The sequence below is a fragment of the Bactrocera tryoni genome, unplaced genomic scaffold, assembly GCF_016617805.1.
Source record: "Bactrocera tryoni isolate S06 unplaced genomic scaffold, CSIRO_BtryS06_freeze2 scaffold_152, whole genome shotgun sequence".
Lineage (NCBI taxonomy): Eukaryota > Metazoa > Arthropoda > Insecta > Diptera > Tephritidae > Bactrocera > Bactrocera tryoni.
The window spans coordinates 42,103-60,459 of NW_024395870.1; the positions used below are offsets into that span (position 1 = coordinate 42,103).

The following is an 18,357-nucleotide window of genomic DNA, read 5'->3' on the forward strand; positions in this document are numbered from 1 at the left end:
GAGGCACGAAACTAAGCAAAAAACGCGCTACGGTCAACTACTAATTTCCATAAAAACGGCTCGCACTCTCGAGTATGTGCTCTAAGCATGCGCAGAGCGAACAGCACGTGTCCTCAGCTGAGCGCAGGAAAACTCATAAGTTCCGACAAACCCCTTTGTAGCGCGCATTGAGCTCGATCGCCAACAACGTATCGTTTTACTTCCTTTACTTGAAGGGAGTGGATGGAGTATAAGTGACGTAAATTAATATGGATAAAATGCAAGAAAAGCGGCATTCAAATTTTGTGTTGAAAAATCGACGAAATTCATATTGCCACGCTGCGTTTTCTTAATTTTCATTCTCGTGTATAAATGTGTGTAATGTACATATGTATGTGGAGAGCTTGCTATGCAGTCGGTTCGGGCGTCAATGGTGATATGGGCGATAAGAAATGCATTTTTAATGAATGTAACGTATATTTTTTGATATTAAACAAATGTACGCGCTTATATGCCGATATACATAATATACATATATAAATAACAAACACATATGTATATATACATATGTACATATATACATCTTATGTATATATGTACCGCATAGACAAGCCGTTGAAGGAAATTAAGAATACGATATGTAATAATTCTAATAGAAAACGAATAACGTTGCGCGGCCGGCGAAGTGATCGCGGAAGTCAGCATGATCGGCGCAAGATCACTTTTGTTGTGCCTTAAATGGTTGGGCATTTAATTTCATTTTCAATGGCATTTAAGTAATCAATTGTGTATTTGCTAGTTGATAAAGCAAATGTAACTGGAAGTGAGTTTGCCTTTTGAAGCGACAAATAAGCGCATGCGCAGACATAAAATTGTCGTTTCATCTGCGGCGAAGGCAGTGAAAGTGAGCCGAAGTAAGTAAGGAACATTGACCTTAAACTAAGAATTATTTTCTTCGAAGTTTTCGCTTATTTAAGCGTTTTTTAATTTTTTTTCTTTTTGAAAATGCGATTGAGTATCGCTCTTAGAAGAGAAGTCAAAAGTAAACAAACAAAAAAATTGTTTATTCCGAAGAAAATAATGTAACGTGGTCTTTGAATGATATTACGAAACTTATTGCAGAAATACTTGCTTTTTATTAACCCAAAACGATCGCCAGAGTCGATCGTATTGAGTTCTGTATACTTGTAGAGTTCGACACTTGCCGCCGTATACAAATCTTCCAGTGAATTTGTGGAATGTTGAAGTTTTACGTAAAAACTTTGAACTGATAAGACTTTCCGTATCTGATAACATACTTAAATACTAGTTTGGGTTAGGAGAATAGGCTGATGTCTTGGCTCTTGTTCATTGTGATGCTCAGAACTCTTAAACACGAATCAAAGACACCATCACATATCATACGAAAGCGCCTAGAGCGCCACGTTGCTTCCATCTTAGTCTGGTGACAGCTGAACCCGGACGTGGAAAGTGTCTAGATATTTCTACCTTATCTACCTTCCTGCAACTTTGACAAATAGTGGCCAACAAAATCTTTAGCCTTACCGCGTGAGCGCCCATGAGACAGTGTCCAGTTAGGACATCCATCATTGCGGCCAAGTGGTAGTCCCATGAACCTTTTATGTTCCATTTTGAGCTACCGCAACCCCACAAGTGCTAGTTGGTGAGCAACACTTATTGAGATCGCGCGAACCACAAAGTTCCAGCGCCCGAGTACACGAAGACAGGCTCGTTCCCAGCTTGTTGGGATTTGTGTTTCCAACCATTCCACTGCGTTCAGACACCCAGACAAGCTTAATTTACATACCCATTGAGCCAGAAATGGGCCTCACCGCTGAACAAAATTTTACTTGAAAACGTCGAATCTTCTTGGAACTTTTCAAGAGCCCATAGAGCATAGCAATAACGCTTGGGAAGGTAGAGCGGCTTCAGTTCTTGCAAATCTGTATATTGTATACTCTCAATTTAAGATATTGACGTAAAATGCGCCAAGTCGTTCCATACGTCAGTTCGAGTTGCTGCGAACGGCGCCGAATCGACTTTCCGCGGTCTTCGTGTACATTCTCAGGGACGTCTGCTAAATTTTCTTCACTGCGCGCTGGAATATTATTAAATGAATGGTGGGCCGCAAGTTTAGTGATGGTGTTGCGAATAGTATGCTTAGTAGGCCCATTATGTTGACCATAAGTTGAGCGAAGCACGCGAAAAAACTTTCTTAACAGAACGTGAATTTTCGTAATAAAGTTGAACGGTTTGTTAAGGTTGTTCAGGCGTATGATAGTGTGGTCGGTCGAGAGGAATACGCACTACATAATCGAAGAACTGTCACACCGACGTATAACCTTGATTTTTGACCTGTTTTGACATGGTTTTTTCGGATTCGGCTTACCTTTGCCACGCTATTCGGCCGATTTGATCGTCTGTGAATCGTAAGCTGGTAATAATACATTTCATGGCATCCTGTTAATCGGAAAGCATTATTTCACAGACCATAATGCGTGGCTGTTTTCCGAAAAAATTTAGTGATTTTGCAACCAACCGTGCTTTCACGTTTCTTTGGTCCAAATGATCTTTCAAAATAACTTTCACTGATCCTTCCGATATTCCAACAGTGCCAGGGATATCTCTGACTGTTCCCTCGTAAGATTTACGGAAAACACTTAATTTTTAACACATAATTCAGCTTGTTTAGACTTGGCACTAGCTTAATAAGCCCAAGCTTAGTCTCAGTGTAAAAATATTGGCCTTCAAAAACCTTTAAAACTTACTTTATATATTAAAATATTCGCCAATAAAAGTTGACAACAACGTATGGCGATGATCCTTACGATCGCATTACACTTTAATCTTATAATTCTGGTAGATTTCCGTTATTTATGCTTACTTATTTGTTGGGAGTTTATCAAACGTGATTTACAACTTTTAACGGTTAAGTTGACGCCATCAGTCATTGAAGATTGATCATGAAGCAATGATAATCCTGGCTGTAAATCAAAACATTTGTAAAAGAAAAAGCTGAAAGGCAAAAATTTATTCCTTAAAAAACCAAAACATACATACATAAATAAATTTAAGAAAAGATTTGGTTAAGCGTAGTCTCAGTGTAAAAATATTGGCCTTCAAAAACCTTTAAAACTTACTTTATATATTAAAATATTCGCCAATAAAAGTTGACAACAACGTATGGCGATGATCCTTACGATCGCATTACACTTTAATCTTATAATTCTGGTAGATTTCCGTTATTTATGCTTACTTATTTGTTGGGAGTTTATCAATCGTGATTTACAACTTTTAACGGTTAAGTTGACGCCATCAATCATTGAAGATTGATCATGAAGCAATGATAATCCTGGCTGTAAATCAAAACAGTAGTAAAAGAAAAAGCAGAAAAGCATAAATTTATTTCTTAAAAAACCAAAACATACATAAATAAATTTAAGAAAAGATTTGGTTGATAAATTTTCGAAAAAAAACACTAACCTTTATTATGGTGCAAAAACATAAAAATTTTAATGACTGCAGCGAGTGCAATAAAAAGCAGTGAAGAACAAAACACGGCAAATAAATAAAGAAAAATGCCATAAAAGCTAAAAAAGAAAATTGTAAGTAAACGCCGAGGAAAATTTCGACCGAAAACGGGGTGGCATTTAAATACACCATTTAACATGGCGAGGACAAAAGGCAAACAAAAGCAATCAAGTGGCCTTACAAAAGCCTAAATGCAATTAAAGGTGGCGAAAATGCATGGATGGAAGGAAAAAATAAATGAATAAAAAATATATCAAAAATACAGAAAAAAATTGGTGGACCAAAAAAACGCGACGGATTTTTGCTTTATGATATGTGTGAGAAGTACAGCGCTGCAGCCAACCCAGCGCAGCAATCAAAACGCCAGGCTGTGCTGAAACCCAACCGTAGGCGATTAGCGAACGCACGATCAATACGGTAAGCAGCACACGTGATCGCACAAAAGCCGAACACCACGCAAAGGACATGCCACATAATTTGCGCAATGAGACACACCCTCGGCCAGGCCCTAAGTACTTTCATACACACTTCCCCGCTTCCTTACTTTTTTATGATTTTTTTTTACCATTTTTTCTTATTATTTTTTTTACCTTTTTTACTTTATTTATATTTTTCTTTTGCGTAAATTTTACGTACTTTTAGACACACATTTTGTGCATTTGTTGTTGTTGTTTTTTATTTATTAGCACAGTCATTGTCAACGCATTGTTGTGCTTGCTGTTTTGCCACTGCATTCGCCACATATCCTGGTTAGCTTATCCTGCGTGACTTAAGTGGGCAAAGCAACCCTGAAAAGTACCGCTTGAGCGCTAACAAAAAGTAAGCAGCAAACACGCTTGATCCTTTTACTTAATGAAGAAAACACTGCTTTGTGTAATTTAATTTGTTTTCGCTTTTTTTTCAAAGAAAAAATGTATCGCTTTTTGCAGCGCGAAGGGGTTGCGGCACTTGAGCGTCTCTTTGAGGCTGCTGCGCGGACGAAAATTAAAAAAAAAAAGTGAAAAAATCATAAGCAGCGGATGCGACTTCAAGTGTCTGGAAGTCTTCTCCTTTCTTCTTCCTGCTATTTTGTAGCATTTTTTTCCGATCGCTGAAGTGTCAGCGCAATTAGGAAGCGCTCTGTGCAGCAAGCCCTCGAAGGGGCAACCCCGCCATTTCATTTTTTTTATTTTTTTTTATTTTTTTTTTGTATATTTATGCCTCGATATTAATGATTTTTGTTTGTTTGCTCACAAGCCTTGCACAAATATTTTGTGAAATTGCTTTTAATTAGTAAAAATATGAGCAAGAAAGAGGTAATAAGACATGGAAAAGGGTTTCGATTGGCTTTAGAGGGATTCCGTTGCTAATTTAGACACAAAATTTAACGGATTAGCGCTGTCTAGGTGATCTTGACTATGATATTGCTGATCATCAGTGTTGATTAGCTGCAAAATTGCTCTCTGCAACAATGGAACACTTAATTTTTTGGCAATTAACGATAAATAACCTTTTCAGTCGCGAATATTTGTGGTAGAATTACAGTTGCTAAAAAAAATTAAAAGTCATTTGAAAGTGTAAGCCATACACACTGCGCACCTAAGGAGCTACACTGTCACGCTATGCATGACCGGAATATTGTTTCCCCTTGTTGCGCAGAGGACCGGGCCTTCCCAGTCTATTAGCTTGGAGCAACTCCGGCAGAGGAAGACTCCTGAGGTGGTGGAGGTACTAGCGCCGAACACGGTCAGGGGAAGTAGTGCCTTCCCAGCAGCGAAGGACCGTAAACGTCGCAAATCCGCGTCCATCCCAATGGGAGCCAGAAGGGCTCGGAACTGATGCCCGGTTAACGCAACCCCGACCGCCACGAGAGGTAGCGAAAATGCAGCGTCTTCGGCTACCCAAACACAAATCGCAAAACTGAAAAGCGGGAAAATTACGTTAGCTCTAAACGGCTGAGGTGCAGCAACGCACAGGTAGCTGGAGGTCAACGCACCAAATCCCCCCCGGGTGGGGGAGGGACGGTGCAGATAGGCGGATGCTCTCAAAGGCATCTAAATGGCTGTGCTGCCTCTTAACTACCCGGCGTAGATGTTGGAGCCAGAGGAGCTTACCCTGCTCCAGGATCTCCTCATGGAAAAGGTGTACAGTGCATCTGGGTGCGCAGCGTCCTTCCATGGGATCTACTTCAGAGGAGGCATGCTACATGGCCCATGAGGGGTGCCTTGGTGGTACTCGCTACTTTCGCAGCAGCCGGAGCTCCTCCTCTGGCGAAAGTGCATCCAAAAAACTAAATTTGTTGTTCATGTCGTCGTCCTTAGTCGTTCCTTGTGTCCCTTGCTAGGTTTACTTTTTTGGTTAGTTATTGTTTTGGCTTCTTTCATCCTTTTCTTACAACGCTTGGCTCAATGTGCTGAGCTGTCGGGTCTACGTTGGTGTAGGGGAATGAAATGGTCCACCGGGCCAGAGCCCCAAAACGTGGTAAGGTCACCGCTACTTCCCAATTCAGCCCAGTCGAATACAGTCGAACTAACCTCTTGGCTGCAAATCATCCAATGGGTATAGAAGTCGCACACCCTGGATTAGAAGGTGCCAACTTTTGCTTGCCGCATGCATGCAGCTTCTAACAACCCGCAGGAGTGGTGACATGCAGAATCGCTCAAGCAGGTTGGGAGATGCCGTGAATGCCTTGCAGCTTAAGCCCCTGGACCGCGTCAAGGTGCCGGCCATTCGCAGAGGGAACATAAATCCCTATTAACCTGTCCAGGTTAATCATTTGCTTCAAAGGTTGTTTGCAGCAATGGACTCTAGAGGAACACCTTAGGTTTTGGTAGACAAGCAATACGAGGCATACGACAAAATTGTTTTGGGGTAGTGTTGAACTTAATAATATTGTTGGGTTATCAAAGCTGGCTCGCTCGGGGAGAGGTGGAGTCACAATTCTTTTAAGCCATCAATAGTTATTTGAAGTAATAGTTTGAGGCACACCTCAGGTCTTGGAACACAAGCAGAATTCAGAATATGCGCGGAGGATAATGAGACGCTGGAACATTATCTATTAGAATGCCTTCAGCCGGATAAGACACAACGGATTCCAGGGCTCCCAATGCTTCAACTTAAGCGATATTGGTCAGCTGGCGTTGAAAAATCGTGGATTTTCAGGTAAACCAAGTTATCAGCAAACTTATCAGATCCTAACCTTGTAGAAAACTTATAGTAAGGGCGTATTGTGATTTTTGATCACATATTGAGACTAGTAACACTTCTAATATTTTAGAAAACTTTTGAGGAGAGTTTAAGGTGTTAAATACTCTTGAGAATTACAAAAAAAATCTATTTATATCGAGTGTCAATATATTTGAGAATATTCTTCAAAAATTCATACAAGAAAATTTATAAATATCTTTAGAAACAAAAAACTGCATTAGAATATTTACGAAGTCATATTTTTAACACCACTTAGGCCTTATCTACTCACCTAACGACCTGACAATCGGCTATATGACCCCACAAATGTTTTCCAATTACTTTTTATTCAAACTTCTAAAAATATACTTATACTGCATTTGGTACACCAACACAATTCAAGTGCTAGAGTGTAATAAAAAAAGTGAAATCTTCAAAAAATAAATAAAGGAACGAGAGAGCAAAATCCAATACGAATACGCCATACAAAGTGCTGTTCAAAGAAGAATAGAACTCAAAATAAGAAACCAAAAGGCAAACATAATAAAAAAAGAGATAAAACCAGTACAAAAGTCAAGAAAAAAGTCGGTGAATATGCAGTTGGGTACAGCATGGACAAAACAAAAATCAAGACGAAAGAAACGAGTAAAACAAAAATGTAAGTACAACAAATAAAAACCTACGAGACTAAACTATAAATTAAATACGACAAAACCAAATGACTTTAAGAAAATAACAACAAAGTAGCTTATATACAGTATACATATGTATGTATGTACATATATGCATACAATTGTATAAGGAGATATACAAACGTACACTAGTTAATAAAACTGCAGCCAATGCACTTACGAGGAGCGAAAGAAATCAAAATCTACGCTGATCGCGCTGAGAGGGCAAAGACGAAAACACGCACCGAACGCCTGTGTGTGTGTGTATTTACGTACGAGCGCAAAGCAAATACGCATATGCATGCAGCAGGACGATAAGCAGTAAACAATAAAGTTCCAATTGAAAGTAAACGCGATTACGTGTGTGCGCATGTGTGTGTGAGGCTAGTAAAAAAGGAGCAACTACTGTTAAGCAGTGTATCACTGTTGCACTTGCGGCTTTAAGCCACAGGAACTCGTGCAAGCAATACACATTTTTTCATAACATAACACACCCTGTGTTACAGGCAGCCTCGGCCAGAGAACATTAAACATTTTTACATTCTCTGCCTCGGCCAACAGTCAAGCCACCATTGTGAATGTTGCTGTTATCGCATAACATTTCGAATTTTCAAATCGTTCGCTGCCAACCGTTCGCAGCACTCTGTAACATTGCTATTTGTTTACATTAGTTCGTGTGTGTATTTGCTTTTGTTTGCTGGCAACGAAGCAAAGTGTAAACGGCCGTATGCAGAGAAAACTACCACCATCGTGTATACCGATGTACCTATTGCGTGGAGTTTTTGTATTTATAATTTTGGGTTGTCTCTTCTTGCTGGCAATTGTACAAATAATTTTACGTCGAGCGATGGCAAAATAAAAATTCGAAGTTGAAAGCAAACGTCAGTACCTCGAGAGCGTTCAGCGAGTACAAGTCATTCGTTTACAAATAATCTAGTGTGAAAACATATAGCATTCGTGCATTGAGTTTTGTATTAAATTACGCACGTACTCGTATTGAAAATATTCGAAGTACTATAAAAATATACAAATGAATATATAAATTAGTGGTTTTCAATATTATATGGAAAAATACTTGTGAGCAAATTGTGTTTAAAGTGCTTGGAAAAACTTGTAACCATAGTGGCATAAAAAGCACAAAAGCAACGAGTAAACTTTTGACATTTCGTGTTGTTGCTTAGTGAGAGCAGCGCAAGCACATAAGAGCAAACAAAGAGACGTAGTGTAGTGGAGCTACAGATATACTGTGCTTACTGTGGGCGACCTGCAAGTGGGGGCGATTTCTTGGGAAAATATTTTAAAGTAATATTTTCTGAAAAACTTTATGAAGTGACAATAAATTGTTAAAAATCAATATAAACTATTAATAACTTGCTACAAACGCTAGTGTCTACAGTGCATAGCAGTGGGTGCAGGTTAGGTGGAGCTGGTTGATCAACGAAACTGTACCCCAAAGTGATTCGCACCGATTGGGCAGTGTAATAGTGTGGAAGAATCATCGTATAAAAAACAGAAGTGGGGAAATCAACAAGTTTTGGCGCGAAAACTTTTGACAAGTAGCAAGTATTTTGGCATTGGAGACTGAAAACTTGCAGCAACAACACAACGTGGTTGAGGGAATTGCTGAAAAACACTCAGTTGAATAAAACAACGTCATTGGCAATTTGTAGGAATTATTGAATTTTACTTTGTATTGCTTTGCATAATTAAGCAAAATAAAGAATACAAAAAATTCACAAAAAATAAACGCTGATTTCAAGGTTAAGTGTTGTTGCATGCATTTTGTTGCGAAAAAACATAACAATAAAGCAATTGCGAAGCAATAATCAAAGGAAGTGTTTGCGAAAGACAATCGGCAGCGCTAATAATTATATTTCTGTGACATTTATTGTTTGTTAAGCAATATTTCAACAAGTATTATAAGTGATGACTGCTGCACGTGTAATAAATCCAGTGATTTTAACCGAATTCTGTAAGCTGCGCGCTAGCCCGAGTGCCATGGGACGTAATATGACCTGTAATCGCCAGTTGAACCGCATTAAGCGTGATCTCTTTGGACCAGCCAACCCGGTGGAAACACAAAAGTAAGTGTCTACTAAGTATAAATATTATGTACGTTAATGGTATTTTAGTTATTAAATTATTAGAAACGTTTAAAATAGTAGTTTCCAACGTCCAGTAGTAGGTGCATGCTGTGGTTTTAATAGGTAGCAGAAAATGCGTGTGAAATAATTAATATTTTTATGCTGAAAGATTGATGTAAATAAATTTTATAAAAAAGAAAAACCTTAACTAAAGCTTCAATATCCTTCACAGTTGCATTTCTTATAGTATATAGGGTGTACAAAGATTTTTATATTGATTTTGATCGATTCAGGGTACATATGAAAATATATATATTTATGATCTATAATATACTTAGATTAGAAACTAAAACATACATCATTTGTTAATATACATATGTACATATATGCAAATTTATAATAATAAAAGGGTTAATAATTTTGTATAAAAATCTCATAACCTTTTTTATAGTAAAATCCTTAAACAATATTTGTCAATAAGGTCCAATAGCTTAAAAATCATTAATTTTTACACATTTATTTTAATATTTCCTTTTTCTGAAATTCTGTATTTTCTTAAATAAAAAAAAATTATAAAAAAATATTAATAATTATCAAAAATTAGAAAAAAATCATAAAAAAAAATTTATTATCAAAAATAAGAAAAGTTATAAAAAACAATTATTAGAAAAATAATTTAAAAGTATAAAAATTATGATTAACATTTATAAAACAAAAATTTCTCCTTCTCCACAGAACCTTCGCCGAGGAATTGGACAAACAACAAGATCGTGCTATAAAAAAATGGGGTTTTGACTTCCGCAACGGCTCGCCACTCACCACAAATACACAATTCGTTTGGGAGCGTATTTCCTATCAGGAATCCAATCGCGCACCCGAAGTCTACACGCTGACGCGTGCTGCACATGTACGTCCCGCACCGGTTGTGCCGTCAAATGCCGATCTACTAATGGACGAACGGGCCGAACGTGAAAATTACATGATGAACACATCAACATCGACCGACACAGATTCCTGCGGCGATTATGACTCACAGGATGAGTCGTTGGTGTTCAAAGTACCCGGCACCGAAAATTGCGGCAGCAATAAGCGTCCGCATGATGGCAATGCTGCTGGCAGATCGCCACTGCGCAAGCGTCAACCGAAAATTACAGGTAAGCATAATCACTTTCAACTATTTACTTGCTATAGAAACTCGCTAATCAGTAAAGTAATATTTTTTTTTTTGTAAAAAAGTAGTTATTAACAAGTTGCAGCAATTTCTTTCGTGGACTTTATGCAATACGTACACGCTTGTGTTTCCTTTGCGCTGCTCATTCAGGCGTGTAATTGTGTTCCACTTCCTTTACTAGCGTTTGTTGCGTGGGAAAATGTTCGAACTTGCTTTTGATAATATCAAGTAAAGCACTAGTTGCTTGACATAAACTGTTATATTAATATTGAGTTGCTCGATATAACACAAAAATTGCTGAATTTCACCACCGGCCGCAAATTTATTTTGTTGGCGTGAGAATTTCTTTTTTACGACCCTACCTTGTAGCGCTTGATTGACCATAGTTTTCTGTAGTATAAATGCATATTATATTTATTTAATTTTATTTTGTATCAGCAGTGTCATGTATGTGTGTGCATATTATCCAAAATGTTCGTTATAAATACAGGAAACCAATATTTCACGCAATAATTATTCACGAAATCGAATTTACATATTGACATGCACGTATGTATGTACTATGTACGGCTGTGTGCAGCAGACCTTGATTATGTGAGTTTCGTTATGGTTTTATGGCTTTTAACGGTCTTTCAGTCATTTGTGCTGTCAGCTTTTTATACGAATTTGCTTGTAGGCGTTCGAAATGCATTTTCTACAAACTACCCTAGCATGATTTGTTTTATATTTCTTCCTACAAAGCATATTCTTCCTACATTAGCAAGCTGAAACGATAAACCTAACCTTAAAATACTAATTAAAGTCCGATTGCAGCACTGCTCACGTTTTTATTTAGCCTTTGTGGTTTCTATTTTTTTGTGATTTCCTAAACGGTATATCGATCGACAGACTTCCGGTGGGAAGGCTACGCAATTGACATACATTGCGTTGTGCCTTTTGTATCAGCTGCAAAGCGGTTGTGTTGGCGTATCACAGTCATCAATGTTGGCAGGATATGTAATTTCGACGATTTCAAATCATTTCCGGTTGAAAGTAAAGCGAAATCAGTAAACCAACAAAAAAAAAAATGGAAAAATATTGTCCATCAAAGCAAAGAGCTTATAGCTAAAAAATATACAGAAAGTGTTTTTAACAGTTTGTAAAAAAAATCTGACGTGCCATCGAACTGGTATCAACTGAAAGTAGTCGCTGGAACAATCAGATAATTATAGTGTTGCTGCACTTTGTTCCATTATTGTTAGCCGGTAAAGGCTAGTGCGCTTGAAATGCATAGCGAGTAAAAAATATAATTACTAAAGGGTCATACTATATCTGAAAAGCACAGTGTGTCGAAAGCGGTGTTGTTTTGTTATATTAGTGTGACGACCCGACCCGTTTCGATTTAGTCGTGCCCCTCTGTTTTTCCGTATATGCGCGAACTAGTCACTCAGTTTTTGAGATATCCTTCTGCAATTTTGCACGCGTAGTTTTGCCCTTAAAAAGCTGCTCATGTGTTGAAACCGATATCGGACCACAATAACATTTAGCTGCCCTACAAACTGAACGATCAAATTAAGTTCTTGTATGGAACACTTTTTTATTTGATAAGATATCTTCACTAAATTATGTGTGGATCATTATCCTTAACAATGGTACAATCTCCCAACAAATGATTCAAATCGGACCACTATAACGTATAGCTGTCATACAAAATGCCCGTCAAAATCAAATTTTTTTGTATTAAATTGCATTAAAAATTTAGTATAAATTAAATTTTTTTGTAATGAAACCCGTTTCTGCCAACTGTAATCAAAAATATTCTATTCAAATTTACCTTTTTGCAACACACTGTGCCCTAACCTCGAATATCATCAACTACACTAAAGGGTTCGTATCGATCGTCATATTACTGCTGTTACAAGCACACATATTTTTTTCACTGCACAAGTGATTCACGTATTACACACCACCGCGCAGATAAGAATGGGCTTGGTGGTGAGTCCAGCGGGACGCAGCTGTGCAGACAGCACAAAGCTGTACGCTTTTATAAGCAGTGATCAAGCGACTATTGTAATATAGTTTTTACAACAGTCAGACATACACACAAGCTTACATATGAACGTGTGCAATCGCAGTTTTCCAAAGCATGAAAACCCACCCTACATTGTAAGCGCTGCCTGCTGATGAGGGTGATGTTTACATGCGATGCTGCCACCACCAGCAAGTTTAAACGTAGGCCACGATATTATGCTTACAAGCGATGCTCAATGTTGTCACATATTGTATGTATTTTTACAACGTTTTCATATAGAAATGCACATGTGTTGCAACATTTTCCTGCATTCCGAAAATTCTTCTTGTTTTACATGTGTGTGCTTTGGAAAAACCAGCCCATCCGCTAACCTCCGACACATCATCAACATACATTACATATGGTATTGCCGCCTCTACCTTACCCTGTGCGCTTTGGTACATTTGCTGATCGGGGGGAAATTCGTTGAAAATATAAACAGCTGTGCACATTTCGTTTGCAAACGGCTGTAAATTATTGCTGCACCTTTTACATCAAGCGTGTGCATTTGCTGCCCTTTGGTAGTGAAAATCACTTTTATTGTGCGCCTGCGCACACACTTTGCAATGTTCCAGCAGGCACTGCTTAAATGCATGGATTAATTAATGTCACTTTGCATTTGCACGCGGCGTCAATATTTTAGCATTTTTTGTTTTTTTTTTGCTTGCTATAATTGACGTCTACAAAGTCTGTAATTTTGAGGATTGTGTGTCTCTCTGTCGCATGCGAGTTGTTTATATTGTGCATTTGCGTTCGCTACTTCTTCGATTGTTGATTTTTATGATAATTCTTCTGGTTATTTGTAAAAATTAAGAACACTCGCCTTCAATTTCAGCTTGTAGCTGCTTTTGTACATGCATTTCATCTGGAAATTTTCATCTACGCATAATTTTAATTTGTTTTTCGACAATTTGTTGTTACATATAAGTTCTCAATTATTCAAAACGCTATTTGTTTGCTGTGCGACCAGCATAAATGTTTCAAAACCGCGCTTGTTAAGCCAATTAAAGCAGTCAGCCGCATGTAAATGTAGCAATCTTTGATTTTCTTCCGTTTCCAATACGCTGCGTTCGAGATTCGAGTGTTTTTTTCTTTGTTGGACACTTGAAGTTGTTGCACTTGAATGAACACAGATTTTTTTTTTAACAGACAGCAGGGCTTTATTAATTTTTTTATGAATAATATATATTTGTACATATGTACATATGTATGTACATATGTATGTACATATGTATGTACATATGTATGTATGTATTTTGGTGCTCAAGCAGACACTTGAGTGACATTTATGTTGCTGCGCTTAAAACCGCTTACAAAGCTGTAATCTTTTAGAATTTTTTTTGTTATTCTAACGGCAGGCAATATTATACATATATATTATTAATATTCTAATTTTATATTTTTTAAAACTTGTTTAATAGTGTTTTTTTTAATTTTGTTGCTTTTTTTTATTAATGTTTATAAATTGTTTTTATTTTTTATATTATGTATTATATTAGTTATTATTTTAAGTCTAATTTAAGTTTTTATTCTATTTTTTATTAAGTTTTTTTTATATTTCTTCATTTTTTAATATTTTGTTTTTAATTTGAGCAATTCACAATCTGTCGTAAAGCATCGTAAAATCTTAAAATTATAAATTTTTACACTTGTTTTTTGAACAATTGTCTTTATTTATTTGTTATTTTTTTTAACTTTTTTTCTTTTTATTTCTTGTTTAAATTAATTTTTATAATTTGTTCTTTTGTAAATTATTTATTTTATTGTTTTTAATTTTAAATTCTATTTGTATATAAATTTTTTTTTATATTTTTTTATTCAATATTTTGAATTTAATTAATTTATTTTTTATTTTAAGTTCACTTGTTGCTTTAATTTTAATTTTTTAATGCAATTTTAATGTTTTTGTCTAAAAATTTTTTTAACTCAGTTTTAAATAAAAAAGAAAACATTTTTTATTGTTTAAATTAATTTTTTTTTAATTTTTTTATTTAATTTTTTATTTTTTTTTTTTTTTTGATAATTATCATTTAATTAATTTATTTTAATTTTTATTTAATTTAAATTTTTAATATATTTTCCTTTTTTTAATTTTTATAATTGATTAAATTTTAACACATATTCTGCACCCTGTTATTAAAATAAAAGTGTAAGTGCCGTAAATAAAATATTTATTTCCAATGACAGTTTCAAATTTAAGTTTTTTAAACAGTTAAAACGAAATATATTTGAATTGTTGTCGTTGTTGTTTTAGTAGCTTAAAACGCATAGTAGCATAAGATATACTGCTTAGCACATTGTACTTGGCTGTCTATAAATCTGGCGTTTTGGTTATATAGACTTGACTACTTTGTGCACGGTCCATAAATCCTTGTACTAGTGCTGCTTTATATCTAAAATATTTGAAAATATATGCATGCAAAAGTGATTCACACTCTAATTATGCCGGTAGACGCGAGCTATTTGACGCGCATCAAAGCAAAACTGCTATTGATCACGGATTATGCTGCAATTGTCAGCTGCCAAATTTGCCTTACAGACTTTATGCAGGTAGCGCCGTGATCTATTTGCAGCAAGTCGCCATTTTTCATCCTTTCCATCGTCCTTTACGTGCCGCATGTGCAACTTTCACACAACATATTAATTGTGCGCAACGCAAAGAAAGGTAAATAGAAGCGCTGTGCCTTTGGCTGCGCGCAGGCACTGATTGCCAGTCGTACAATGCCTAGCCAGGCCGTCAGTCAGTCACGTGCCAACACGCGCTCGCTGTGTTTATACTTTACCTACATATATGTATGTTTGTGTATACATAGCTACCTAACTTTGTTTATATGTACACATACATACATATATCTATGCAGTGCATTACCCCGACCTGACTTTTGCTTGCCTTTCGTTGATCCCGGGCACACACACACTGCGTGTTTTCCCCGTCAAATTCTCGCAAAAAGAATTTAGGTTTTTGTATGTTATGTATATGCTCTTTAAGGGGATGTGCTGGCAAGTCCGCGCAATGCATATTTGCGTCCCTGCAGCCTTCTGCTTTTCTTCTCGCTAAATTTTGGTTTCTATTTACTTTTCTGATACGCTTGTGGGCATTATGGTTTATTTTATTAATATTATTATTTTTAATTAAATATTATTTTTTTCTTTTTATTATTGTATTTTTTTGCTTAAAATTCCACATTTTGGCTCTACTAAAATATTTTTTTCTTATTTTCTTCTTCCAGAGTACATGAAGGAGCGCAAACGCCTCGCCCAAACGCCGAAAAAGGTCTCACCCGCCAAGCGTGCGCGCACCAGCTCGGGCAGCAGCAGCTCAGGACCCAGCCACAGTACGCATGCGTACAGCATTAGCGCGCATTTCTCACTGCAGCGAAGTTTGCAACGCAATAATTAATGCCGCAAACGGCGACTTGCAAATTTTCCAACCTTAAATCTAATATAATTAGTATATAATTAACTATATACCAGCTTATACATACATATATATAAATAATTAGTGTAGCTAACTATATATAAATAGCTATTAATTACACATAAATGCGTAAATATATATATACATATATTTCATAGTGTATATTGAATTGCGTACATTTGTAAACTAGTTTCACCCATTAGTTGTGTAAGTAATTTTTTTTTAATTTTAATTTTTTCTATTAAAACTTTTTGTTTTAATTTCTTTAAATTTAATTATTGTTGTAACATTTCAAAATCAAGCCATACAAATTGTAGATTAATTGTTAAGTCAGCGCACGTAAGATGCCAAATGTCAAAATGTACGGTTATATTTGAAGCTAAACGGTTACAAAACGGTTTTTTGATCGGTTTTGGCAAAAACTAGCGCTTCAAGTTAACTGTGCTATTTTTTCTAGCAAAAAGGTTTAAAATTTAAAAGATTCGAAAATTTTCCTTATACTTAAGCAGAGAAACGCAAATTTCTTTGAAATAACTGTTTATATATGCACATATAGACTAATAAGTTTTGTAAGACGAACAAAAAATCAATAACTAACAACTAAGCTAAATTTGAAAACGAAAATTTATACTGTAAGTTGTACGAAAGTGGCAATAACATTTATAAATTTACAACAAAATTTAAAACAAACAAAAAAATTGAACAAATCGCACATATACACACCTATACATATATAACTTTATGCCAAAATTGAAAACTTAACTAATAAGCTAAATCCTATAAGCACACATGATCATGAATATGAATTGTAAATAATTTAAGTTTCAAAATATTGCATTACACTTTCGAAAATGTCAAATTTTAGCAGCAAAGCAAGATTTGACATTTTAAAAACTGTAATGCAAGCAGCAAAATTTCATTTAACTGTTAAAAATCACGCTCGGCATTGTTTGGCCGTTCGTGCACAGGTTCAACGCAAAATTTACCGTTTTTTGTACCGTTTTTACTGTAAATGAAAAAGCGCTAACTTTTGCGCCTAAACTGTGCCTCGGCAGCTGTAAAGAGTTGAAAAGTCGCCAAAATATTTTCAAAAGCGTTTACAAATTGTCACCAAATTTCAAAAACGCAAATTTTTCAAACATTGCCTGAAACGTGATTTTTAAAAACTTGTTAACTTACTTTTCCAAAGTCATCTAACTTAACTATACGCCTTAAACGAAGTACAAATTGTAAAAATTATTAACTTTCTTGAGTACAAATTCATTTTCGTTCGAAAAAACGCACAACTTTTGGGTATTGTACAATTCGAGTTGTTTGCAAAAAAGTGCAAAAAAATATTTAGTTTAATTATTAATAAAAAATTAACACAGTTAAAATTCAACACACTTTGAACTCACTACGGATAAAATTCACACAAAACAAAACAATTAAAACTGACCACACTTAGAACTCACCACAGTTAAAACCCACCACAGTTAAAACTCACCACAGTCAAAATTAATCAAATTCTAAATTTGTCACAATCAAAATTCATTGTCAAAATTCACCACAGTTAAAACTCACCACAGTTACTATGGTCAAAATTAATCAAATTCTAAATTTGTCACAATCAAAATTCACCACAGTTAAAACTCACCACAGTTACTATAGTCAAAATAAATCCAATTCTAAATTTGTCACATTCAAAATTTATTGTCAAAATTCACCAAAGTTAAAACTCACCACAGTTACTATGGTCAAAATTAATGCAATCTTAAACTTGTCACAATCAAAATTCATAGTCAAAATTCACCACAGTTAAAACTCACCACAGTCGAAATTCCTAATAGTCGAAGTTCACTACAGTCCAAAATTACCATACTTAAAATGCATTACAATCATATCTTACTACAAACAAAACTCACCACAATCAAAACTCATCATAATCACCCACCCAGTGCGCTTACAAAGGCATCCAGTGTGCACTGCAGTGCGCTTACATGCTTTTATGCTTGCAACGCACTTCAAACGCTAAAAATGCAATTGCTTGTGCATTACTGCTTGTTCTTCTCTTCTTCTTGGAAGTAACTTTACACAAATGCTTGCTGCCTGTGCATGCTGCTTGTCGCTTGCAACTTCAAAGCGCGGTATTTGCTATGTTTTTCTAAGAAGCATTTCATATTACTTAGTCTAAGCGTTGCCATAAGTTTCACAAAATCACACGCTGCTCGAACACCTATTGTTGCTGCTGTTGTATTTTTTATACACCCCCACAGCTATCTGGTTGGTGCGGCGTCTTGATTTTGCTT

At 35.9% G+C, this 18,357-nt stretch overlaps 1 protein-coding gene across 1 annotated transcript; it reads left to right on the forward strand.

Annotated features, from left to right (window-relative positions):
- Window positions 1-8,041: 8,041 nt before the first annotated feature.
- LOC120780101 (cyclin-dependent kinase inhibitor 1B) lies at window positions 8,042-17,592 on the forward strand. Its single transcript, XM_040112384.1, has 3 exons — window positions 8,042-9,430; window positions 10,166-10,584; window positions 15,882-17,592. Exons 1-3 carry the CDS (start codon window positions 9,273-9,275, stop codon window positions 16,049-16,051), a joined length of 747 nt encoding a protein of 248 aa, XP_039968318.1. The 5' UTR covers window positions 8,042-9,272; the 3' UTR covers window positions 16,052-17,592.
- The last annotated feature ends 765 nt before the right edge of the window (window positions 17,593-18,357 follow it).